General features: G+C 60.0%; 3 protein-coding genes across 7 annotated transcripts in view; 2 read left to right on the top strand and 1 right to left on the bottom strand.

Annotated features, from left to right (window-relative positions):
- The window catches only part of ABCB8 (ATP-binding cassette, sub-family B (MDR/TAP), member 8), a 15474-nt gene extending 2609 nt beyond the window's left edge, over nt 1-12865 (top strand). Inside the window, exons 2-16 of one of the 4 annotated variants that reach the window (XM_012662118.1) lie at nt 1156-1468; nt 1825-1980; nt 2057-2151; nt 2283-2388; nt 3092-3253; nt 3364-3449; nt 3554-3651; nt 3943-4048; nt 6292-6325; nt 6567-6703; nt 6874-6968; nt 7137-7270; nt 8052-8199; nt 9767-10017; nt 10745-12865. In XM_012662118.1, the coding sequence (XP_012517572.1) occupies nt 1927-1980; nt 2057-2151; nt 2283-2388; nt 3092-3253; nt 3364-3449; nt 3554-3651; nt 3943-4048; nt 6292-6325; nt 6567-6703; nt 6874-6968; nt 7137-7270; nt 8052-8199; nt 9767-10017; nt 10745-10882 (1644 nt within the window). In that variant the 5' untranslated portion in view covers nt 1156-1468; nt 1825-1926 and the 3' untranslated portion in view covers nt 10883-12865. Of the gene's footprint in view, nt 1-1155; nt 1469-1824; nt 1981-2056; nt 2152-2282; nt 2389-3091; nt 3254-3363; nt 3450-3553; nt 3652-3942; nt 4049-6291; nt 6326-6566; nt 6704-6873; nt 6969-7136; nt 7271-8051; nt 8200-9766; nt 10018-10744 lie in introns of those variants that run through there. The other 3 variants (XM_012662116.1, XM_012662117.1, XM_012662119.1) reach the window with 3 other exon arrangements.
- A 2115-nt stretch (nt 12866-14980) lies between these two features.
- ASIC3 (acid sensing (proton gated) ion channel 3) lies at nt 14981-18688 on the top strand. 2 transcript variants are annotated; one of them, XM_012662115.1, is made up of 11 exons: nt 14981-15516; nt 16155-16305; nt 16586-16713; nt 16856-17051; nt 17139-17195; nt 17293-17440; nt 17720-17811; nt 17890-17969; nt 18065-18136; nt 18314-18372; nt 18515-18688. In XM_012662115.1, the coding sequence occupies exons 1-11, from the start codon at nt 14986-14988 to the stop codon at nt 18591-18593; spliced, it is 1593 nt and encodes a 530-aa protein (XP_012517569.1). In that variant the 5' UTR covers nt 14981-14985; the 3' UTR covers nt 18594-18688. The 2 variants fall into 2 exon arrangements, with proteins under 2 accessions (XP_012517569.1, XP_012517568.1); XM_012662114.1 differs by lacking the exon at nt 18314-18372 and having other exon boundaries at nt 14986-15516; nt 18515-18681.
- Nucleotides 18689-19709: 1021 nt separating this feature from the next.
- On the bottom strand, nt 19710-23899 carry CDK5 (cyclin-dependent kinase 5). Its single transcript, XM_012662113.1, has 12 exons — nt 23753-23899; nt 23043-23131; nt 22886-22953; nt 22692-22752; nt 22538-22594; nt 21498-21593; nt 21277-21351; nt 21016-21112; nt 20806-20875; nt 20297-20357; nt 20115-20195; nt 19710-19994 (listed from the first exon to the last, which is right to left on the bottom strand). Exons 1-12 carry the CDS (start codon nt 23787-23789, stop codon nt 19908-19910), a joined length of 879 nt encoding a protein of 292 aa, XP_012517567.1. The 5' UTR covers nt 23790-23899; the 3' UTR covers nt 19710-19907.
- Between the last annotated feature and the right edge of the window lie 825 nt (nt 23900-24724).

Below are 24724 nucleotides of genomic sequence, written 5' to 3'. Positions count from 1 at the left end.
GCTTGATTGCCAGGCTTCAGCCATTCTATTCTTGAAACTTTTCTTTCCGTAGACACTTTTCCCTCTGCCTAGAAGCCTACCCGCCTCCCCCTGGGCCCCAGGCCTCCTGGAAGGCCTTTACTCTTCCTGAGGAGGAGGAAGAGGGTTCGTGCTATCAGTGTGCCGACTGTGAGCAGAGCTGCCTTGGCTGTCCTTTTCCCCTCCATCTTCTCTGTACTTCTGATCAGGGAACCTATGCACAGTACATGCAAAATGTCTACAGTTACCAGTTCAGTCTACATTACCATTTTTTAGATCCGATAACTGAAGGAAAGAGCAGGTAATTAGCCTATCTAAGATGATAAGATATTTGAATTTCCATTTTGCTCTGTTTCTTCCTCCAGCCAGTGGAGAAGGGGTATGTTGCCTTCTCCCTTCATGCACTGCCCCCTCAGCACTCCAAGCCCAGGAGGGGAGGCAGGATGATGGGGCGTAATAGGTCAGAAGACTCAGGTCCAGCCCTGGCCCAGCCACCTGTAGCCTCGGGTAGGGCACACAGGCAGGATAGAATGAGCCTGGATGCTGGACTCAGACAGCGGAGTTCCCCTCTTGTCCCAGTTCTCCTGCTTGGGGACAAATTATTTCAACTCTGTCAGCTCCACATGGTGTTTTTCATCTGCCAGGTGAGAACAAAGCCATCTCCCTCCCAGCGAGGTGGGGGCTGCATCTGCCTTGATGGCTGCAGTGAGCAGGTGCAGTGCCAGGCACAGAAGGATCTCGCCCCCTCCTGACCTCTGTGCCTTGGTCACTGAGGCCTCCTGGCCCCTCTCTGTCTGGGGAGTGCTGTGGACCAGCGGCCATTGCTGACTCAGGGGTTGGCGCCCTTGGACGCTGAGGGGGACCTGCAGGCTGGGTGCGGTCTGAGAGACAGTGCCGGGGAAACACTTTTAAGGCTTGGTTCCACGCTCAGCCTCCTTGTTTCTCAGTGACTTTGCATGTGTACGTTTGTCTTAGAAACTGAAGTTGCTTCAGATCGTCCCTGAGAAAGGCAAAGTCCAGGGCCCGAAAGAAGAGGAAGTGTTGCCGTCCAGAGGCTTAGCCAGAGCATGGTTGGCGTACTGGTCAGGTGGAGGACAGTCAGGTCCCCAAGCTGTCAATGCCTTTCTCTCCTTACAGGTACTCTGATGGCGGCCACAGCTCATTCCTCTTCAGGGCCGTGGCCCAGCTGCGGTCTCAACTTCGGGCCCACCTCCCTCGAGCCCCCCCAGCTCCCAGCCGGAGCCCCTCTGCCTGGTGCTGGGTTGGGGGAGCCCTGCTAGGCCCTGTGCTGCTGAGTAAGCATTCCCGCCTCTGCCTCGTGGCACTGTGTGAGGCAGAAAAGGCCCCTCCGGCCTGCTCCACACCCAGTGTTGTGGAGTCTCGCTTTAACTGGAAGCTCTTCTGGCAGTTTCTGCGCCCCCACCTGCTGGTCCTCGGGGTAGCCATCGTGGTGAGGCTTTCCCCGCTTCTCCATACTGGGGACAGGGAAGGACCGAGGAAGGGGTCGGCAGAGGCTCCAAGCCAGAGGTGCACAGGGACAGCATTCCTGCCTCACTGTGTCTCAGACCTCCTGGAAGCAGCAAGGGCTATCCCAAGGACCTGGAGTCTGAGGGATGGCAGGACAATCAGTACAAGGTGGCTGGAAGGCAGGGTTTTAACTTTAGAGAGGCACTGGTGTGTCCACATGACCAGCCACAGCATGGACAGAAACCAGGACAGCAGTGGGAGAAGAAGGGCCAAGGTCAGGGCTAGGGTGGAGAGGCCCCCCCTGCCCAAACATCTGTCCCCTCTGCCCTCCTGTTCCAGCTGGCCTTGGGTGCGGCACTGGTGAATGTACAGATCCCCCTGCTCCTGGGCCAGCTGGTAGAAATTGTGGCCAAGTACACGAGGGACCGTGTGGGGAGCTTCATGACTGAGTCTCGAAATCTCGGCACGCACCTGCTCATCCTCTATGGCATCCAGGTACAGCAGGGAGTGGGCTGGAGGCCACAGAGGAGCTGCCCCGGGGCATCCCTGAGTGCCCAGGCCTCTTTCACAGGGACTGCTGACCTTTGGGTACCTGGTGCTGCTGTCCCACATTGGCGAGCGCATGGCTGTGGACATGCGGAGGGCCCTCTTCAGCTCCCTGCTTCGGTACTGCCAGCCACAGTGTACAGAGCGGGGGCGAATGATGGGCCCACAGGGGTGCAGCGGTGGGGACTCATCCTGAAGTAATGTCTCCCTCTTCCTCCTCCGACCCACCTGCCTCCGTGTCCCACCGCCAGACAAGACATTGCTTTCTTTGATGCTAAAAAGACAGGGCAGCTGGTGAGCCGATTGACAACCGATGTGCAGGAGTTTAAGTCATCCTTCAAGCTCGTCATCTCCCAGGTCAGTGGCTCCAGTCCCTCCATACACACACACGCTCCCCCACGCACACTCACCATGCCAGCCCTGCCCTGCCCCAGCCCTGAAGTGGGGCTGAAGCTCAGGAAGACCTGGTGAGGGAACATGGAAGTTCATGGAAGGGAGGTGCTGAGGCAGTGTCCAAGGTCAGGGTGGGCTGCTGCTCCACTGCTCTGAAACCCTGTCTCCTCTACAAAGCCTTCCCAAGGACTTAGACGAGAGCCTTTCCTGGCAAGAGCAAAATCACTCGGCCTGCTTGTCCCCATAGCACCTGGGTCACTGACGAGCACTGAGCATGCAAGATGGCTCTTTACTGAATACTGATGTTCTCCCCTTGTCCACTCCCACCGTCGCTGTGGCCACTGGATTATGCCAGATCCCGGCCTGTAACAGTCACTGGGTGGTATCCCGTGCAGTGCTCTTTGTTCCGTTCTGAAACAGAAAGAGAAGTAAACTGGGATTTGTCTGGGGGGAGGATGCCATGGTTCTTAGACATTCTCACTCGACCCCTTCATACCTGCTGGGTCAAGAAAAGGTTACGTTCTGCGACTGCCACTTGGCCTCCCAGGGGTCAGATCTGTGGCCTTGGCCTTGTAAGTGCAGAGCTCTAGCCAGCTAACTCCTGGTAAAGTCCCCCGTGTCATGGTCCTAATGCCAGATAGCCTCCTGCCTTCATTCCCATTCCCAGGGGCTACGAAGCTTCACCCAGGTGGCTGGCTGCCTGGTGTCCCTGTCCATGCTGTCCACACGCCTCACACTGCTGCTGATGGTGGCCACACCTGCCCTGATGGGAGTTGGCACCCTGATGGGCTCAGGTCTCCGAAGATTGTCTCGCCAGTGTCAGGAGCAGGTACCAGCATTCCTGGCCATCCTTCTCCACTCCAGCCTTCTCTCTGTCCACTCACCCTGTCACTCTTCACCATCTCCAACCTGGCTCCATATTTTCTGCACTCCTCACAGATCGCCAGGGCAACAGGTGTAGCAGATGAGGCCCTGGGCAACGTTCGGACTGTGCGAGCCTTCGCCATGGAGCTGCGGGAGGAGGAGTGAGTCCTGGGAGGGGCGGGGCACACAGTGGAGCAACCTCCACAGCCTGCCCACCCTGCAGCCCATTTTCTGTCTCCTGAGCACGGCCGGCCTCTCTTACCAGGCGCTACGGGGCAGAGCTGGAGGAGTGCCGCTGCAGGGCAGAGGATCTGGGCAGGGGCATCGCCTTGTTCCAAGGGCTCTCCAACATCGCCTTTAACTGTGAGTAAGCAAGTCCCAAGGGCGTCCAGGCTGGGGAGAGCGAAGACAGATGGGCTGCCAACTCACGCAGGCAAGGGGAGGGCAGTGGACCCACCTCCCAACCAAGCCATGTATGGAGTGCTACAGGGCTGCCGTCGGGGAGCCGTGGAGCTGTGCCCGCCCTACTCACTGGGGCTTGCCTGAAACCCCCAGTCAGCTGTTGGCAGGGCAGGGCTAGACTCAGGCTCACGCCTGGGCTGGGCTCTTTGCTGTGGCCTGTCCCTCCCTTACCACCTGTCCTCTCCCATGCAGGCATGGTCCTGGGCACCCTGTTTGTTGGGGGCTCCCTTGTGGCTGGACAGCAACTCACAGGGGGAGACCTCATGTCCTTCCTGGTGGCCTCCCAGACAGTGCAGAGGTGAGTGGGGGCCATTCCCATCCCTATGGAGCACCCTGTCACCCTCAGAGCCCTGCTGCGTCAGGGGACAGGGATGCCAGCCTGCTCTGGGGGGTCTGCTGCACAGCCCCAGGCCTGCCCAACTACCCCAGGGAAGCACAGGGCTGGGGTGAGATTGCCCTTCAGGGCTCATAACACCCCCCAGATACACTCAGGAATGCGGTTGTTAACTTCAGCCTCCCAAAAGACTCTCAGAAGCTTCCTTGATAAGCTTTTTTAAAAAATAGTTTTAAATCATGGTAAAATATACGCAACATAAAGTTTACCATCTTGACCATTTTGATTTTTTTTGTTTTTTTTTTTTAATTCATCTTGACCATTTTGAAGTGTGCAGTCCAGTGGTATTAAACACATTCACACTGTCGTGCAGCCATCAGCACCATCCGTCTCCAGACCTCTTTTCACCTTGCAGAACTGAAATTGTCCCATTAGACACTAACTACTGCCGCTCGCCTCCCTCCAGCCAGGACCTGCTCCCAGGTGGCTGAGCGATTACGACGCATTGCAGTAGGGATGGGGCTCAGGTGTCCATTCTGCTGCCTGCCCCCCGTGCTGACCCCGTTCCCTTGATCAGACCCAGCTTTGGTCTCTCTGAGCAGGACAGTTGTCTTAGTCCTGAGGACCCATAAGAAACCCCCTGGCTCCCTTGATGAAATCACTCCTCAGCCCTTCACGGAGGCAGTGGCAGGACATCTCCTTGTGGGGAGGCAGCTGCTCTGGCCAGCCCCCGCCCCTCCTCCAAGGCCCTGCTTCCCCTTTATGGCCTGAGTGCAGACTTTCCTTACCTGCCACTGGCCTGCTCAGCCCTCTAACAGAATTGCATTGCAGACGCAAGGACTCCAGGGAGCCAGGCTGCACCGTCTGCCTTGCCGGCTGCTCCTGCAACCACAGGCCCTAGGCCCATCCTTTTGGGGGCCCCTCCAGCCCTGCTTATGTAGAGAGTCTTCACTGCCCATCTTGGAGGAATTGGGTCTTATTGTATTAAAGAAGCTGGTGTGTTTCCTCCTGGGTCCTGCCAGTTAAGCCAAGGGGACGTGCATCAGTGCTGGGGTCCAGCAAGGAGGAGGCCAAGTGAGGAAGGGGACATGGGGAGGTGCCCATGGGGAGAGACCACAGTCAGGGCCAGGTAAGGCCCCACGTGAGTGTGGCCCAAGGCCTGAAGCCCATAGCCTTCCTGAGAGCACGGTCCTCACCCACCAATGAGTCACATGTGTGGGGGACTTCAGTTGTGGCCCAGCCCCTTTGCCAGGCCCTGATGGCTTCCAGCTGTCATGGAGAGTGTCCCCTTCTCATCAACCGCGGCTGGCTGGATTGGCCTCCTGCTCACTGCCTGCCTACTCCTTGGCAAGTGCTGATGGCACTGAGCCTGCCAGAGCCATTTCCTTATGGGTTCCTGGGCTGGAGGAAGTGAATCTTGCAGCTGGACGATTGCTGGGGAGTCAGTCTTTCCTCTTCTGAAAGAGGGGACCCGGGACACGATGGCAGACACACTGTCACGGGTCAGCCAGGCCGGTCAGGGGCCAGTGACTAAGGAGCAGTTGACTCATCCTCCTTCCCAGCCTCAAAGCAGCCGACCAACCCTGTCCCAGCCCTGCCCGGACAAAGGAGGCCACGCACTGTCTAGACAGATAAACACCCCATCTCGTACACATATACACACCTGCAGGGCAAGCCCATGATAGAAGCTGTTTCACGGAATTTTGTTTGGGGGCTCCCTGGAGTTCTGTAGCCCAGTGTCTTTTGTTTTCTTCTTTCTCTGAAAGAACGTGACATCAGTTTTTAGAGCTGATCCCCCACTGTGGGCCACACAACCTTGATCTCTGTTGACAGCAGCACCTCCATTACCAGGGTGAAGCAAGGAGGTCACAGGGTCAGCGGGGGGTCCCTTGTGGAATGACTGTGAGCCTGCCTCGCCCTGTATGGTGGACACCGCTGGGGCCCTGTGCCTGCCTTCCATGTCCATCTCCTCTTGGAACACTGCCCCAGGATCCTGGACTAGGCTGACAGACTGTTGTCATCCTTGTCCAGCCAAGGAGGGAGCCAGGGCTCAGTGGTCTGCTGTCCCTAGATCCCAGGGCTCCCGCGGTTCCTGGTCAGGAGCCGTCTCTGCACTTGGCCGCAGGCCTTCTGTTTCCTTGGCGACCCCACCATGGCTTCCTTCCCCTTCTCTTGGCTCTTCTGACCCTCTCTCCTTCTCCTCCCAGGTCCATGGCCAACCTCTCTGTCCTGTTTGGTCAGGTGAGTGGCAGCTGGGGGGCCTGAGTCACACCAGTGGCCAGTGTCATCTGTGTGCTGCTGTGGGAACAGGGTTTGGGTGGGGGCAAGAGGGGCAGGAGGACCCGAGCCCAGAACCACAGCCCCCTGTGCTGCTGCATGGTGCTTAGGAGATGCTGCGGTGGCCCCCACCCAGCACCCAGGGACTCCTGTCCCTAGCAGCCCCTGCTCCCACCTCACCGCAGACTTTGGATTTCCCCCGCAGGTGGTGCGAGGGCTCAGTGCTGGCGCCCGGGTCTTCGAGTACATGGCCCTGAGCCCCTGCATCCCACTGTCTGGGGGCTGCCGCATCCCCAGGGAGCACCTACGAGGCTCCGTCTCGTTTCAGAACGTCTGCTTCAGGTGAGCAGCACTGAGTGGCATGGGCGTAGGCCCCTCTGGGCCGAGGGCTGGGGGAGCCAGGTGGGAAGGTCTGGCTTAATACCCCTAAACAAGCACCCCATGGAGGTCCTTCAGGAGGGAGCAGGAAGGACAGCGGCCTGGAGCCTGGTCTGACGGCTCTCTCCTCCCAGTTACCCTTGCCGCCCTGGCTTCGACGTGCTCAGAGACTTCACCCTGACGCTGCCCCCTGGCAAGATCGTGGCCCTCGTGGGCCAGTCTGGGGGAGGTAAGGGGAGCCACCACCCTCTGCCCACCCTCTGACTCTTCCTCTGGCATCAGTGGAAGAGTCCCGGCCCTCCTGGTGGGGTCTCCCTCCACTGCCACGAGGGACCCTGTTTGCCGGGACAGTGTCCAGAAGCCCTTGCCTCCCTCCCGCACAACCACAATTCCCCAGGAAAGACCACAGTCGCTTCCCTGCTGGAGCGCTTCTACGACCCCACGGCGGGCATGGTGACACTGGACGGGCGGGACCTGCGCACCCTCGACCCCTCCTGGCTCCGGGGCCAGGTCATCGGCTTCATCAGCCAGGTGTGGGGCCACATGGGGCTGCCCTCAGCTCCCCACTCCTGTCCTCCCCTGGTCCTCTCAGCCCTCAGGTACCTTTCTTCCCTCCCCACCCTAGTCATTTGGCCACTCTCAGGAAGCCCTTGGCCTTCTTCACATGTCCCCAGCTGTCGTCTGGATCTGAGGTGTCCTTGTTTTGGGGGCACCTGCAGCTGTGCCTTTGTCTCTCAGGGCAGGAACACTTGGTTCCCCATTTAAAGCAGTCTGTGTGCGGGTGGGGGTGTTAGGATCCCTGGGATCTCTGCGAAGCCTGTAGCATCCAGGTCTAGAGAAGCCCACGGTGGGGTTGCTGGGACTGCGGGTGGCCACTGTCCACCCACTAAGCGAGGACTCACAGCCCAGCCCGGAGCACTGAGCCTCCGGCCACTTTCCCTCTGCTTAAAGTGCGCTGGCCAGCGATGGTGCACTCGTCCCCCCGCGGGCCCGGTGGGGGTGCGGGTGGGGTAGCTGCCTGCAAGCAGCAGACAGCCCAAGTGGGAGGCCCTCCGCCCTCCTCCTCTGCTCTGCTGGGCTGCTGGCCTTGCTCTCCCAGCCCTTCCCCCACCCTCCCAACAAGGGATTCTGGGCCCCTTTAAGGCGCCAGTCTATGCCCTCGCTTGACCTCTGACTTTGAACTTCTGATTCTCCAAGGGATCTTAATCTGGTCTAGGCAAAGTAGACTCTCCTGATGCGCGTGGCAGCCCCTCACGGTTCTGGGGCAGAGTCAGAATGTTTCTGTGGATGCCATCCCCATGCCCCCCCACAGGAGCCAGTCCTGTTTGGAACGACCATCATGGAGAACATCCGTTTTGGGAAGCTGGAAGCTTCTGATGAAGAGGTATATGCAGCTGCACGGGAAGCCAATGCCCACGAGTTCATCAGCAGCTTCCCTGAGGGCTACAACACCATCGTCGGTGAGTTCCAGGGATAAGAATCCCGCTTGGGTCTGCAGGGCCCCGTGGCAGTGAGGCTGGGAGACAGGATTCCACATGGATGGTGAAAGGTTTGGTGGGACTAGGGGAGCAGAGACAGCCAGGAAGAGAGACAGTCAGTGTGTCAGGGACAACCAGAACCATAGGCAAGGGGGACAGGGGAGTCCAGGCCCATGGGGTTCAGGCACAGCATACTGAGCAGGCTGCAGAGACAGGAAGGGCTCCAGAGGAGTTACAGAATACGACAGGGTTTGGGAGGCCAAGGCAGGAGGATCATTTGAGCCCAGGAGTTCGAGGCTGCAATGAGCTATGATGACGCAACTGCAGCCCAGATGACAGAACACGACCCTGTCTCAAAAAAAAAAAAAAAGAATGTGACAGGACCCTGGCCACATTTGGAATCTTCACAGAGCCCAACAGGGGCCACCACTTCTCAAGACTGAAGAGAAGAAATGGGGAATTAACTCCTTGTAACTGTTTGCCCTCTTCTGGCCCGTTTCCTTCCTGTCCTTTTCTTTTGTGACGTGTCTCTCCTCTTGTCATAATAGGGTGATTGAGTTGAGCAGGTCCCTCTCCTGACTTCCCAGGGGAGGGCTTCGGTGGTCCTGCGGTGTTAGAACATGCAGTATCACACTGTAGCACGTTCCTAGTGCAGCGTGCAGCTCTACGTGTTTATCTCACGGGTCGTCTTTTCTCAACTTCTGGGGTATGATTATCGTCCAGTATCTTGGCACTGTTGCAGACTGTTCCAGCACATCGCAGGATGCGGAACTATCTGGGCTTCTCAACTCTGTTCAGTCTGACGGAGCTCCAGCCTTCCGGGTTGTGGCACTGCTGTCTGTAGCCCGCCCTGTGTGTTCTGTGTTGCTGCTCCGCTGTGTTCCACACTGCTCACACTGCACGCCGTCCTGGTGTGGCGCTCCCCCATGTCTCTCTGGGGTGGCACTTTCCTTCCACCTCTCATCCTAGCACACTCTGTGGTCACTTGGGTCTTCTCAGGGCTGACCCCCAGCTGACCTGTGGTACTGCTATCACCTTGTTCTTCTTGGCTCCCGGGCCGCCACTTCTTCTGTCCTCTGTGGGCTTTGAATCCCACCGCCCTGGAGTCGCCATACTCCAGGAGTCCAGGTTTTGGTACTGGATGTTCCGCACAACAGCAGAGACCTGGGGGGCCAGGAAAGCAGCTAGAGCAGCAGACGCAGGGCAGGGAGTGTGTCGTCCTGGCTCTGAGGCCCTGCCATGGCTGGGGAGGGACATTTGGCACCTCCTCTGTGGTGCACTGAGCCCTGCTGTGTTGTTTTGCATACACTTATCTGCACAAGGATGTGGGATTGGGGGGCTGAGAGGTGTCACCCCACCCGCAGAGGGGCAGGGTGAATGTGCACAGTGCGGGAGACCCAGAGGCAGGGGAAGGGTGCGCAGTGCCAAGAGGGGCACTTAGAGGAGCCAGAAAGGAGTTCAGGAAGGACCCGGAGCCCCTTTGTGGGCCACCCCCAAGTGCATAGCTGAGGGTTGATTCAGGCCCCTGCCCTGCGCCCTCCCTCCGCAGGTGAGCGGGGCACCACCCTGTCTGGGGGCCAGAAGCAGCGCCTGGCCATCGCCCGTGCTCTCATCAAGCAGCCCACGGTGCTGATCCTGGACGAGGCCACCAGTGCGCTGGATGCAGAATCTGAGCGGGTCGTGCAGGAGGCCCTGGACCGGGCCAGCACAGGCCGCACGGTGCTGGTCATTGCCCACCGGCTCAGCACTGTCCGTGCAGCCCATCGCATTGTCGTCATGGCCAACGGACGTGTCTGGGAGGTTAGTCTCGGTCTGAGAGACAGAGTCAATGGGTTAGGGATGGCCTCAGCCAAGGACAGTGGAATGGTGGCTCAGCTGAGCTGTATGAGGGTCTGGCCTGGCCTTGGGGCCGTATTCTGAAAGCAGCATCCCACAGGATTCAAGAGTTCCTGCCCCTAGACGAACCCTGACCGCTCAGGGCCTCAGTCTGTTCCTCTGTCCCCTGGGACAGTATAATGCACCATTGGCTTCCAGGACCAAAAGGAAAAGTACTCAGAAAAGTGTATGGTGCTAGGCAGGGTGGGGCCCGGGCAGGGCTGGCTGCCCAGGGGCTGAGGTGCAGAGGAGGCAGTGCTGGGCACCCGGATCTAGGCACCCCAATCGGGGACCAGTCAAGAGCAGGCCCAGAAGCTACGTGGGGCCTCATAGCCCCCAGTCACTCATTTAAGCGAAGGCTGAGGGGCTTTTGTGGGGCATCAGGTCCTGAGTTAGAGCCTTGGGCTCTGTAAGGGGGCAGGAGGAATCACGTTCTTCCAAAATTCAGCTAAGCGGGAAGTGGCACTGACTAACGCAGCTGTGCCAGTGCCGGTTCCTTTCCCACTGGGCTTCGATTTCACAGTGTCCCCAAAAGGGACACTGGCTTAAGTGACCGTGAGCCCAATGACTGGTGAAGAAGTTCTGCCCTCCTAGGGCTCTGAAGTCCACACTGGGTTAGAGCTACGATCCGTCTCTCCGTCCTGTCCCCCAGGCTGGGACCCATGAAGAGCTCGTCAGGAAAGGCGGGCTGTACGCAGAGCTCATCCGGAGACAGGCCCTGGAGGGGCCGTCGGCAGCCCCACCTGCCAAGAAGCCTGAAGGCCCCAGGAACCACCAGCACAAGTCCTAAAAGGCGTCCTCCGAGGTCTCTGCGGAGTATCAGTGCCAGGGCTGGGCTGAGCGGGGGCAGCTCACGGGGACTGAGCTGCCAGGAGGGCCAGTGTGCTGTGCGACAGCCACCGCTGTCCCCTGCTCACAATAAAACCAGCGCTCAGGAGGCCAGGAGCCCTCCCACTCGCTCCCCAGTCCCACTGGGCTGCCTCCCTCCTGCCAGAGTCACTGGGCTGCACGTGGGTATGGGTGCAGGTGGGTGGAGGCAGAGTCCCCCGAGGCCCCTGCTCTGTTCTCCCTTTGCTCAGACCCCCCAGGCCCGTCTCAGAATCTGCTGCCAGTCTCCTGCTCCACCCAACAGCCTCAGTTGTCCAGGCCCTCAGCTCCAGGGAACTTTACAAAATCAGGGCCTGGGTGGGCCTGGGAATCCAGACTTAGGCTCCTCCCACATCCTGACCAGGACCTCACTGCCCTAGACGGGGGACTGACCCCCACACTCCCTCCTCCCCGGCGCTCTTCAGGCCTGGGAGAAGGAGCCTAGCCCTTGGCCCACTCTGGAACCCACACTCCCATCCTCCGAGCAACCCCCCTTCCTTCTCCCTGCTCCATTAACACAGTCCTGATTTCTAGATTTCACCTCCCCACCCCATGCCCAAGAGGACAGATGCCTAACAGGGCCCGGCCCTTGGGTCAGGGTAGGAGGGGCAGGGTGTGGGGTGGCCTGGGAGAAGCACCTTGCCTGCCTGGCTGTCTGCTGCTGGCCTCCCCTCTCAGTCCCCCAGAACACCGGGTCCTGAATGAGACAGGGGAGGTACCAGGTGCACACCTAGGACTCTCAGCTGCGGGGCCATAGTACTAGTAAGTCCAAAACCAGCAGGGAGCAGTTAGTGCAAAATACAATGCCACTGAGAGACCAGCCTCCCCAGAGTGGTCTGGGAGTCTCGCCTTGAAAGGAAGGTGCAGACAGCCTGAGTGACGTGTGCACGCAGCCCCAGAGATGGGAGCAAGGCAGGGCTGGGCTCCAGTCGGCCTCCGGGGGCCTGGAAAGCATGCAAGAAGGGCCTTGGATTGAACTGGTGCCCCAGAGTCGAGAAGCAGTCAAGACCTCATGTCCCTGTGCTGCTGCAGGTGCGTCAGCCCTCTTCACCTACTCCCAGGGCCAGTGGCCTCTTGCCTTGGTGCTGCTGTCACTTTCCACTGGGATCCTTCCCCTGTACAGCCTGTGGGACTCCACAGAGCCCTGCTCCCCAGGGCAGGGGAAGAGGAGTTTCCCTGCACTGTACCTTCAGTGCCAGCCAAGCATTTTGGATTTATCCTGTGGCAAAGAAGGGCGGGTGCCATCTTTCAGGGTTGGTGGCAGCAGCTGAAAGAGCAGACTGCTGCTGTGGGGAGGCCAGCCTGGGACAGGCAGCAGTGGCTCAGGTGTGAGTACACAAGCTGGAGTGTGGCTCGAAGCCTCTGTGAGCATGGTTTGGGACTAGGTGCTACTTTGGGGACAAGCCACCCCAAAGCCCCAGGGCCACACCCACTCGGTTTGATATCCTGCCTCCTGACTGATTAGAGGTTGCATAGAACTTGGCGCTGGCTTCAGGTTGCTTCGCCACCAAACCCATCCCTAGCGCAGCCCAGCTCAGGGCCTCCACTTCCTGGAGAGTCCACGTGGCCCAGGTTATTTGCCCAGCCCCTCCCCTGTGGGGCCTCACTGTTCAGCCACTGGCCTTGGACTGCCCAAGACGCCTTCTGACACCAGACTCTGGGTGTTTGCTTACATCTTCAGGGTGTCTTCTCGGAGTCCAGCCCTCCTCCTCCCTGCACCCGCTAGGGAAGTAGTGACACCCCACCGCTGTCTGCCCTTGTTCCCTGTGCGACTTCACGGCCTCGGCCCCTCCAGCTTCTCGGTAGAGATCAGATGCCTGGCTGTGCTTGATCTAGAGAGCCTGTTTTAAGTGTTTAAATGGATAATTTATAAAATATTTTGAAATCCCAATGCTGTAGCCTTGGAAAGTTGTCATATCTGTACTATAAACCATGTTATTCACTCAGTCCTCCCAAATTATTTATCAACTAACCACTTACCCTGTGCCACTGAGCCTACGGTGGGGAATGAGGATGGGCCCTTCCCCGTTAAAGTTTGTGGTCCCTTCAGGAGGGCAGGCAATTATAGCTTGGTGTGTTCACATGCGGTTGGTGGAACTGTGTTTCTGGAACTCATAGCCAAAAGCGCACCAAAATGAACGTGGCGGCCTCAAATGCTTTTTGGAGGAAGATGGAGTAGAAATAAATTTTGGTAAATAAGTAATGGAGATGAGCCTGCTTTCTCTCAGGCCTAGAGGAAAGTGTTGCCCAGTTCCCAGATACATGGGGCTGATGAGCATTTGACCAAACGCAGAGCTGACACTGACAAGGACCAGGCCCTGGCTCTCCTCCCTGTGGTGCTCCTGGGCTGGCCCCTGTGGCCCTGAGCCGGGCAGCAGCTCATCTCCAGGGCCACGGATCAGCAGGATGCTCTAGTCTCACCTCAGGCCTGCTGACACTGACCTTGGGAGCAGCAACCGTGTTTTCTAGAAGTCTCTGCCCCAGGCACTGGGCGTCCTCCCCACCCCTAGCCCCAGCCCATCATCTCCAGATCATCAGAAGAGTCTTCGGGCAAATGACGCACCGTGCTGGCCCTGCCCTCTTGAGGCCAGCTTTCAGCTCATGCTGGTTCAAGGGCACAGTGACTCCTCCTATAGAAGAGCCCTGTGCAAACATGTACACTCCCGTGTTGCTGGTGGGAGTGCAAAATGGCATGACTCCTGTAGGAGGAATTTGATGTCATCTACCACATTACCAACACAGTGGCTCATTAACGTAGCATTTGTGTTTCTGGGAGCTCATATCTGCGCAGTGGCATTGACAGCAACATTGTAACAGAGAGCTGGGGACCCCAGTGCTCACCAATAGGGAACCATTACATAAACTGTGCTGCATCTGTATAACCGGGTGGCAGGCAACTGCTTAAAAGAATGAGAGCATTTTCCAGGCCTGCATATCACATTGTGAGATGTGAAATCCTAGGATGCCTGTGAGGTACCTGGGAGGATGGCAGGTGGGGCACCCATGTTACCATGGGGGGGCGGTGGCAGGGGAGCCCACGCTCATCATGGTAGAGGCAGTCTCCCCGGTAGGAGGGCCTGAGCGTGAGGAGGTGAGGTCTCTTTAGGGAGAGAGGGACACTCAAGAAACAGCCAGGCCCTGGATGTGGGACCTGAAGAGGCCCCCGGCCATCCAGCGTAGGCTGGGACACTGGGGGCAGAAAGAAGAGGTCTAGCGATGCCAAAGTTCCAACCACTTTTCAGCTTGGTAAAGAGCCAGCACTACTCTGTGAAAGAAAAAATGTTCCCGGGTGAGGTCAGTGGGAAGACAGGGGAGGCAGAAGGATGGAGGAGCCAGGCCAAGGGTCAGCGACTGACCCTCGGGCCTGGCATACAGGGGCTGCAACTTGAACCTAGAAGGCCTCAAAGGCACCCCCTGGCCCAACTTATCTCAGGGATGCCCTCAAGCCCTAGCCAGGATCACTGTGATTTCCTCCTGGCGCCTCTAGTCTCCAACAGCCGCGCCCCCCCACACACTGCACTAATGGCTTAGCCTGGGGCCCCAGGGACCTCCCCCGCCCCCCAGGCTGCTCAGCCAGCCCCTTGCCCCCCTCGCTGCTGAAACCCAATCCTCTGCGGCAGCTCAGCTCAGCAAACTGCCCCAGCGCCACTCGCCTCTCGGCAGCCCCTGCCTGCCACGGCTGGCTGCGCCCCACCTGGCCTTGGCTGCGGAGCCCCCAGCCCTGCCCAGTGCCTGGCCCAGCGGAGCCACCGCCTGTTCCTGGGGAAGGCCGAACTGGACCACCCAGGTCACCTCCTCCAAGCCCACCAGGCCAGCACCTCCCACCTCTCACCCTCAACTCCTCTCCCACCCACTCCTCTGCTTTCCTCCCCCTGCCTCACCTGCGGTGGCCCCTGCCTGGACACGAGAATCCTGTCTCAACCCTCCCAACCCTCCCACCGACCCTCTCTCACTCCTTCCAAGCCCCTGTAGCTGGTCACCAGCCCCCAGCCCTCGCAGTTGCTCAGCACTCTCTGGGCTCCGGCCATGAAGCCCCCAGGGCCAGAGGAGGCCCGGCAGCGGGCCTCGGACATCCGCGTATTTGCCAGCAGCTGCACACTGCATGGGCTGGGCCACGTCTTCGGGCCAGGCAGACTGACCGTGCGCCGGGGGCTGTGGGCCGTGGCCATGCTCCTGTCGGTGGCCACCTTCCTCTACCAGGTGGCTGAGAGGGTGAGCTACTACCAGGAGTTCCACCACCAGACGGCCCTGGAAGAGCGAGAAAGCCACCAGCTCACCTTCCCAGCAGTCACCCTGTGCAACATCAACCCGCTGCGCCGCTCGCGCCTCACGCCCAATGACCTGCACTGGGCTGGACCCGCGCTGCTGGGCCTGGACCCCGCTGAGCACACGGCCTTCCTGCGTGCCCTGGGCCGGCCCCCCGCACCGCCCGGCTTCATGCCCAGTCCCACCTTCGACGTGGCACAGCTCTACGCCCGGGCTGGGCACACCCTGGACGACATGCTGCTGGACTGCCGCTACCAAGGCCAACAGTGTGGGCCCGAGAACTTCACTGCGGTGAGCTGGCTGCCCTACCTGTCCTGCCCAGGGACCCAGAGGGCAGCTAGTCCCTGCCCAGCACCCAGAATCCCTGGCCTTGCCAGCCAGGCTCCCCCAAAGTCGGGAACCTTAACACCCTCTGCCCAGGGATCCCTTCCTTTGCACGCACAGGCTACGTTCTGTCCAGCCAGGAAAGCAGTCCTCTTTGGGAGGGACATGCCTGAGACTGGCTCCAGGCATGGTGGGAGTGCAAAATGGCATGGTCTGGCCTGTGGAGACCCTGCTCCTGAGGGTGGGAGACAGTCTCCCTAGTGGGGCTATTCTGGGGCAGCAGACCCCTCTCTCTGCCAGTGGGAGGGGACTTGCTTTGCCTCTGCCTTTCAACATTCCAGAGGGCACCTGGGACCCAGAGAAACACTTGCCCTGTGGGCTGTGCCCTGGGCTTTGGTGAGGGGGGTGGAGAGGTGGAGTGATGGGTTCCCAAAAGGGTCCAACTACATGTGCCCCAACAGGGGGTGGGGCTGGGGACATTGAGATGCGGGCTGCAGTGTTCAGAGAAGAGACCCAAACAGAGCATGAGAAGGGGAGAGTTCCCACGGCCCACGTGCTTGCCTCTCCTGGGGGAGAGGGCTGTCATCCTGTCTGCGCGTCCCTAGATCTTCACCCGGATGGGGCAGTGCTACACCTTTAACTCTGGCGCCGATGGGGCAGAGCTGCTCACCACCACCAAGGGTGGCACTGGCAATGGGCTGGAGATCATGCTGGACGTGCAGCAGGAGGAGTATCTGCCCATGTGGAAGGACATGGGTATGAGCACACATGTGAGGCAGGGGGGTCTGCCTGTGGGTAGGGACGTGCGCGTGGAGCACACGTCAAGGCTGGGGGACACGGATGGAGTGCAAAAGGCTAGGGGAAGGAGAGCGGGGAGGAGGCCAGGATGGGCCCAGAAGCATGTCCTTTCCTGTGAAAAAGGGCAGGGTTGGCTCATCCTAGTCCTGGGGGGAGGGGGCTTCAGGGGAGGTCTTGCCTGGTTGGGACAGGAGACCTGACAGAGGGGCCTCAGGCTTCAAAGGCCCCTGTCCTGCAGAGGAGACCCTGTTGGAGGTGGGGATCCGCGTGCAGATCCACAGCCAGGAGGAGCCGCCCCTCGTCGACCAGCTGGGCTTTGGGGTGGCCCCCGGCTACCAGACTTTCGTGGCCTGCCAGCAGCAGCAAGTATCCTCACCTGTGCCTCAAACCGCCCCCCCCAAGGTGCCCGCGACACCGCAGACCCCAAACCCTCAGTGTCTCAGACCTGTCCGGGCCTCCACCCCAGGACCTCCCTCTCCCAGAGCCTCCTTGACCCATCCCTCCACAGCTGAGCTTCCTGCCACCGCCCTGGGGTGACTGCAGTTCCGTTTCTCTGGATCCTGACTTTGAGCCTGAGCCCTCTGACCCCCCGGATCCCCGGAGCACCAGCAGCAGCCCTCCCTATAGCCTAATGGGGTGTCGCCTGGTCTGCGAGACCCGCTACGTGGCTCGGAAGTGCGGCTGTCGAATGATGCACATGCCTGGTAAGGGGCTGAGGAGGGGTGGTGTCTTGGGGGGAACCGGGGGCGCTGGGCCGCCCCTGACGCCGTCTCCTCCCCTCCCCGCCCCAGGCGGCGCGCCAGTGTGCAGCCCCCAGCAGCACAAGGACTGCGCCAGCGCGGCCCTGGGTAAGGGGCGAGCCTCGCCCGCCTCCCCGTCCCTACCCCGCTCCGCCTTTGACCCCGAGCCCCGGGCGGGCGGCGCTGACCCACTCTGTGCCCGCAGACGCCATGCAGCGTAAGGACGCGTGCGCCTGCCCCAACCCCTGCGCCAGCACGCGCTACGCCAAGGAGCTCTCCATGGTGCGGATCCCGAGCCGCGCCGCCGCCCGCTACCTGGCCCGGAAATTCAACCGCAGCGAGGCTTACATCGCGTGAGCCGGCCGGGCCGGGCCGGGGCGGGCCGGGGCGGGGCCGGCGGCCCCCGAGCAGGCTGACAGGCTCCGGCGGGCTGGGTCGCAGCCCTAGCGCGCACAGCCGGGGCGGGACACCGACCCCGCCGCGGCGTGGGCGCGGCGCCTGCGCGCCAGCTGCTTAACCTCTCCTCCGGGGTTGCAGACGAAGGGACCAGCGTTCCCACACTGGCTTCTTGCCAGTCGCTGGCACCAGGGGGTGTCCAGCGAACATTCGAGGCCTTTTTTTTTTTCCTCCAGGGAAAACATGCTGGTCCTGGACATCTTCTTTGAGGCCCTCAACTACGAGGCGGTGGAGCAGAAGAAGGCCTACGAAATGTCAGCGTTGCTAGGTGTGCAGAGCTCCCCTGGCTAGGGAGGTGTAGGCGAAGCAGGTGGCTGTGACTTGAAAGGTGACCCTGTCTCCACAGGCGACATTGGGGGCCAGATGGGGCTGTTCATTGGGGCCAGCCTGCTCACCATCCTTGAGATCCTAGACTACCTCTGTGAGGTGGGCCAGGGCCCCCACTGGGGGAGGGGAGGAGTCCACCGCCAGGACGCAGGGGGAAGGTGTGCACTGGCCCTCTCCCTGCTGCTTGCCTCCAGGTGTTCCAAGACCGGGTCCTGGGGTATTTCTGGAATCGAAGGCGCTCCCAAAGGCACTCCAGCACCAACCTGGTAACAGCCCCCCCGCCCCCCCCTTTAGTGGGGTGCTAGGCCCCTCCCCAAACCCTAGAACATCCTCCCTACCTTCACGAGGAAAAACAGCGTGGCAGGGAGGGGTGTGCAGTGACCTTGGCTGGTCCCTGGGAGGAGGACCCCTCTCCACTTATGACCCTCTGCCTCCTCCCACAGCTTCAGGAAAGGCTGGGCGGCCATCGAAGCCAAGTTCCCCACCTCAGCCTGGGCCCCAGGTAAAGCCACATGGCCCCCTGTGGCCAAGGGAGATGGGGCAGGTCCGGTCCAGGGGCGAACTTCAGGTCCAGGAGGACAGGGGCAGGAGCAGGGCAGTCGGTGTGAAGGCCTCTGGCCCCAGCGCTGTGGTCTGTCCCACAGGCCTCCCACCCCTCCCTGTGCTGTCACCAAGACTCTCTCCGCCTCCCACCGCACTTGCTACCTTGTCACTCGGCTCTAGACCTGCTGTGTTTTTGGGGCCACACCTTGGCATTCTGGACATGCCCAGCCTGCAGAGCTTTGCCATCTTCACCCCAATAAAGTCCTAATGCATCAGCCTCAGGTGTTCCTCTTACGGCGGAGAGACTAGCCAGGCCCAGGTCAGCCCTACTCAGGCACAGAAGTCCTCTGCCAGCCATCGTGCCCCTGGGTATGGCTTCTGAAACGGGGAGCTGAGCCCCAGTTAACCCCACGAACCCCTGGGAGAGAATGGGAGTACAAGGACATCAGTCACGGGCACTTCGGTGTGAACGAGTCTATCAGGCTGACATCTCAGAGAGAAGGGAGGACAGGCACTGCCCACGCCCAGAGCGTAGGGGCGAGGACAGAGGAGCCAGCCAGTAGATAGTGTCCACGCAGTGAAGGCAGGGCTAGGAGCAGGGGAGGAGGCAGGGAGAGGATGGGGGGATCATTCCACTCCCAAGAACACAGCTGTCGTCCTGCCATGGGAGATCATGACTCCTTTTCTCACACTTGGGACCAAGCGTGGCACACAGCCCATCTCCATGAAAGAGTTCCTGCTTCCCCAGCCTCCCCACGAGAGCCGAGGGCCCCCGCCTAAGACCATGGGGGTAGGGTGAGCCCTCCCTCTCCCCTCCTGCCAGTAAGGACACACCAGGCCCCAGCCATAGGCTCAATTTCTTTCTTTCTCTGCACCCCAAACATTGGAAAACTGACAAACGCAGGGACGGGGAGGTCCTACTGGAACCACACCTTTGGATCTCTGTTTCCCAGCCTGCAGGCCTGAGTATGGGGGCATGAGGAGGAAAGTGACAGGAGGGTCCACGTGGGATATGGAGAACCACAAGGGGAAGCCCATCCTTGCTCTCAGGCGCTGGCCGCCACCCTCCCAGGTGGAGGGAGGAAGGGGTGTGCATGAACACAGGTGTGCAGAGACAGGCTGCTCTGGCCCCAGCGGTGAGGGGTGGGTCATGGCCTCCAGCTTCCAGCCTTGGGACCCTTAGAGTGGGGGGCCAAGCAGTGGACAGTGGGTCAATCTGAGCTTGAGGCAGGGCTGCAGAGCAGAGATCCCCAGCCCACACCCCTGCAGAGCCACTGGACACCACATCAGCCAGACTGTGGGAAAGGAGTCAATTTATGAAATTAAATAAAGTCCATGGAGGGAGTGACGAACACAAGCTTGGGCACCTCCACCGTGGCCGGGCCCAGCACAGCTGGAGCTCAGCATGTGAGCTGCATCCCCACTGGCCCCGCCCCTCCCGGGAGGGGGCTTAAACAGGCCAGGCCCCAGCCTGGTGGCCAGCAGTCCTGGCACCTAGGGGGGACAGAAGTCAGAGAAGTAGGGGTGCTGCAGGGCCTCTTCTGCTGAGATGCGCTGCACAGGGTTACACTTCAGAAGGTTCTGGAGACAGGGAGGAAAGGTGGTGGCCAGTTCAGGACAGGTCAGCTGCCCAGAGCCCCACCCTCCTCTAGTCCCTCTGGACAAGTGTCTGGACCCCAGCCTCTAACCCTGGTCACCTACCTGCAGCAGGTCCCTCCCTGTGGCATTGAGCTTGGGCACGACATTCACTAGGGATGTTGTAGCTGGGTACATTGGGTAGGGCTGTGGGGGGCAGAGAGAGGCAGACCAGGGGTGTTGGGGTGTGCAGGCTGCTAGGAACATGAAAGAGATCCCAATAAACCACGACCCCCACTCCGTCATACCTTATAGTCAGGCAGCTTGGTCATGGAGGGCCACTGCTCCTCAGTCGGCGTCCCCAGCAGCGTGTCCACAGGGTCAAGGATCACTCACAGAGAGGGCCTCATCTGTACCTTCTGTACCTTCCCCTCCTGGGGGCACTCCTTACCGCACCACAGCCTCCTCTCACCCTCTTCCTCCTCACTGGCTGTGACAGAGGCAGGCCCCCACTTGGCCCCACCAGCTTCCCTCACCTAGCCCACGTCCTGATGTCTGGTCCTGATGGACCAGTCCCTCTTGCTACTCCCACAAAGCTGCCCTGCACCCTCTGGCTCCCGCACCCTAAGGATCCATGGCTTATCTGGAGGAGCTCCCTCTCAGCTTCTGCCCCCAGCGCCCTGCTTGCCTACAGTCAGGGTGTCCAGCCCCCTGCTCTCCCCGCTCGCCCTCAGGAGGAGCCCTGAGACCCCACCGTCCTGGCCCAGGCCTCACTCCCCTTCCAGAGGGCTCAAGGCAGAGGGAAGTAGAAGGATATCGGAAGATCCTCTTCAACTGGTCATCGACGTCATTGCCAGGGAAAAGAGGCCGCCCAGCGTTGGCCAGCTCTGGAGGAAAGTGGGGGGTAAGACACCTCACACCAAGGGACCCCACGCCTTCCATCCCCAGCCCCCAGAGGGCCCCTCCAGACCCTGTTTGTCAACCCAAATGGGAGGCAGAGTGCCCCTGCAGAGCCCCATCGTGTCACCTGCAAAGATGCAGCCGGCTGACCACATGTCGATGGATGTGGAGTATAGCTTAGCCCCAAAGAGGACGTCCGGGGGGCGGTACCACAGCGTGACCACCTGGAGGAGACCCAGCCCAGAGGGGACCTCCCACTTAGACACTTAGAGGTCTGGGGAGGAGGTTCAAGGTAGAAGCTCAGAGAGGAGAGGAAAATAATGCTTTGGGTCCTGGGGTAGGAGCTGAGGGACTCCCTCCCTCGACCTGCAGCCCACCCTCCAGTCACCTCGGCCGAGTAACAGCGAACGGGGATCCCGAAGGCTCGAGCAAGGCCGAAGTCAGCCAACTTCAGCTCCCCGTTCTGAAGGGGATGGAAGAGGACAAGGAGAAGGGCCCTTAGCAGGCCTGGGGCAGGCTCAGGCTCCCTCCTGCCCGGCCTGTCCCCTCAGCGCCCCCCAGCCCCTGGCTCCGGCCTCCCCCATCTCCCACCTTCTCCCCTACAAGTACCCTGTTTATTAGTAGGTTCTGGGGCTTCAGGTCCCTGTGCAGCACGTTGCGGCTGTGACAGAATCCCAGGCCTTTTAGCAGCTGGAAGAGGAATGACTGGGGGTGGGGGGCAAGGAGGAGGGAGTCAGACACCTCGGTCTTGCAGCTGTGCCCAAAGATGGGTCATCTCCTTCCTCACCCTCTGCCTCACTCCACCCACCATCCACTTTCAGCACCCAGCTCGGTACACCACCATTCACTCACTGTCCAGGACCTGCTTGTACTGTGCCCGGCATTTGAGGGACAACAGCAAACAAGCTGGTCCTGTTCCCCTGCTTTCTGGACCTTACAGCCTAATGGGCCTTCCTGCCTTCCCAGCCCGTGCTGATCTTCCCTGCCTGTCTTCCCTGCCTGGCTGCATCTGAAACGTGCCATAGCCACCAACATAAACAGTGTGCTATGGCATTGCTCGGACCCTGTTCCCCTGGATCAAGGCACTTGGTCTTGGGCCTGGGACAGTGCCTGATACACAGTGAAGCATTTAGTAGCTATCTGCTGAATGAATGACTGTATGTCTTTGAGCCTCATTTTCTCATCTCTCAAGTGTAAATAATATCACTGATGTCAGAGTGTTGCTCTCACCCCAAAGTGTCCCTTTTTAGGATCCAAACTTTTTTCTTTTTTTTTTTTCAGACAGAGTCTCACTCTGTTGTCCTGGCTAGAGTGCCGTGGCGTCAGCCTAGCTCACAGCAACCTCAAACTCCTGCTCAAGTGATCCTCCTGCCTCAGACTCTGGAATAGCTGAGACTACAGGTGTGAACCATCACACTTGGCTAATTTTCTATTTTTAGTAGAGACGGGGTCTTGCTCTTGCTCAGGCTGGTCTCGAACTCCTGACCTCAAGAAATCCTCCCCACTTCGGCCTCCCGGAGTGCTAGGATTACAAGCGTGAGCCACCACGCCTGGCCTCAGGGTCCAAACTTGGTGCTCAAATAGTGCTTGCACTGAAAACAGACTCCAACCCTAGCCTGGAGGAGTCCCACAGACACCACTCTTCTCACCTTCACAATCTCAGGATCGAGATCACCATTGCAGCTGTCAAAATACTTCTTCAGGTCCTAAAAACAGATGTGGTGGGAAAATGGGACAGAGTTTAACCTCAGTCTGGGCCCCTGCACCCTCCCAAGGCTGTTACCCCTTAAGCTCCCCTTTCACCTGGTCACAGAATTCAAAAACCAAAGTCAGCTTCTTGTCACTATGCAGGACATCATGAAGCCTAGGGGAAAGGAAGGGCTCAGCCAGGCAAGTGCACAAGTTTGCACCTAACATCCCAATATCAGCCTGGCCCCCGCTGAAGCCCCCACCTCCTCCAACCCAGACCAGGGTGGCCCTGGCCTGCCGCTACACACCTGACAATGTTCTTGTGCTTCAGCTCCTTGAGCAGGCAGATCTCCCGGAGAGCAGAACTTGGCACTCCCTGCATGTGTGAGGGAGCCGGGCAGGCAACAGTCAGATCCCAGCCAGCCCAGCCCTCAACCCCCTCCCTGGCTCCGTCCCCAGACCTACCTCATCGTCGTCATCCAGCCTCACCCGTTTCAGAGCCACGATCTCATGAGTCTCCCGGTTTTTGGCCTTGAACACTGTTCCATAGGTGCCTGGGGGAGGAGGTCCGGGCGAGGGAAAGGATGAGGCACCTTTCCCACTTCAGGAAATCCCTCCCGGGAGGGGGGCAACAACTGAGCATGCAAGGGAAGGGATTCACGGTGAAGGCCGGGTGTGGAAGAGCTTTGTGAGTGAGGATGTGGCAAGTGGGCAGGGGCGAGAAAGTGCCTGCCAAGGCTTCAGGGTCTGGGCAGGAGGGGAGTCTGAGCTGCCAGGGTGAGGATGTCAGTAATAAAAGCAATGCTCCGAGAATCTGGGAATGGTGAGGACGGGTCTGGAAGAGGACTGAGGGCCTGCAGAAATGTTGAGGTTGGAGGTCTGCAGCTAGCACTGAGGCTGGGGTTCAGGGTGAGGCTGGGGTGGGAAATGCAGGAAGTGCCGCGCTGGGAGGTTGGGTCTACAGGGAGCGCAAAGGGTGGGAGTGGGAGTCTGCGGGAAATGCTAACATGGTGGGGGACTGCTGTCTGCACGCAGCGCTGAGCCCAGGGGCCAGGACTTCGGCCAGTGCTGAGGTCTGAGCCTGCAGGTATTGCGGATGGTAGGGGAGCCAGGGCTGCAAGGAATGCCGAAGGGTCTGCAGAAGATCTTCCAGGAACGCCTCCTGGTTCCATTACCTTCTCCAATCTTCTCCAGTTTCTCGTATTTCTGCATCGCGGCAGCCACGGGGACCCCTACGGGCCCTTGGTTCTAAGACTCGGGCCCCGGCGTTGCAGAGGAGGCGGCACCCCTGCCTCCATCCCGGCCCGCCCCCTACCTGCGCAGTCACTTCTGGGGCTTGTAGTCCTAGGACGGCCAGGCCTCCCAGTACCGCCCGGAACCGCGGCCGAGAAGACTACAACCCCCAGCAGGCCGCGCCGAGGCTCTCTGCAGCACTAGACTCTGGGCTCCGGGTCCACCGCGGAGGCAAATCCTGGACTTCAAGTCCCAGGAAGCATCGCGGGTCCGCTTTCCGGGCGACCGCGCCTGGGCGCCGTGGTTCCCAGTGTGCCCCGCTCTTGTTATTCCTTTTCCGCGCTCGCAGTCCTCTCGGAAGGGCCGCTCCGGGACTACGCGTTCCAGAATGCAGCGGGTGGGGGTGGGGCGCTCTCAGTTTGGAGTTTGGCGGCCTAGATCCCGGGCCCCAGTGGCCCGGCTCTGACCCGATTGGTGGTATCCAGTTCCCAACGACCTCCTGACGCTTTCAGCACTGGTTTCTACCTTTCGCCTGACCACGGTTACTCCGGGATTGATTGGGGAATGGCTCTGAGCCGTGTCTTGCTGCTGACCTCACAGGGGCCAGCTGAGCACAGGCTAAAGAGAGGCAGATGTGCCCATTTGAGGCTGATTCGAGCGGGGAAAACACGCCAAAGACCCCTCTCCCTGCTGGGCGCCGTTTGTCGTCTCGGAGCCCACGCGACTGCAGCCGCTCCACTCTGACCCGCCGAGGCGACTGGCTGGAGCCCTGGGGGGGGTCCCGGGATCCCCGTCTCCAGAGCTGGGCCACTGGAGTCAGCCAGGGTGTGGTCGACGAGGGCTGGCAGGCTGGTCACCCACCTCAACAGACAAGACCACAAACAGATACTACACTTGGAGCAGCCTTTACCTCA

The sequence above is a fragment of the Propithecus coquereli genome, unplaced genomic scaffold (genome assembly GCF_000956105.1).
Source record: "Propithecus coquereli isolate 6110/MARCELLA unplaced genomic scaffold, Pcoq_1.0 Scaffold75, whole genome shotgun sequence".
NCBI lineage: Eukaryota > Metazoa > Chordata > Mammalia > Primates > Indriidae > Propithecus > Propithecus coquereli.
This window is presented reverse-complemented; position numbering and strand designations above follow the sequence as displayed.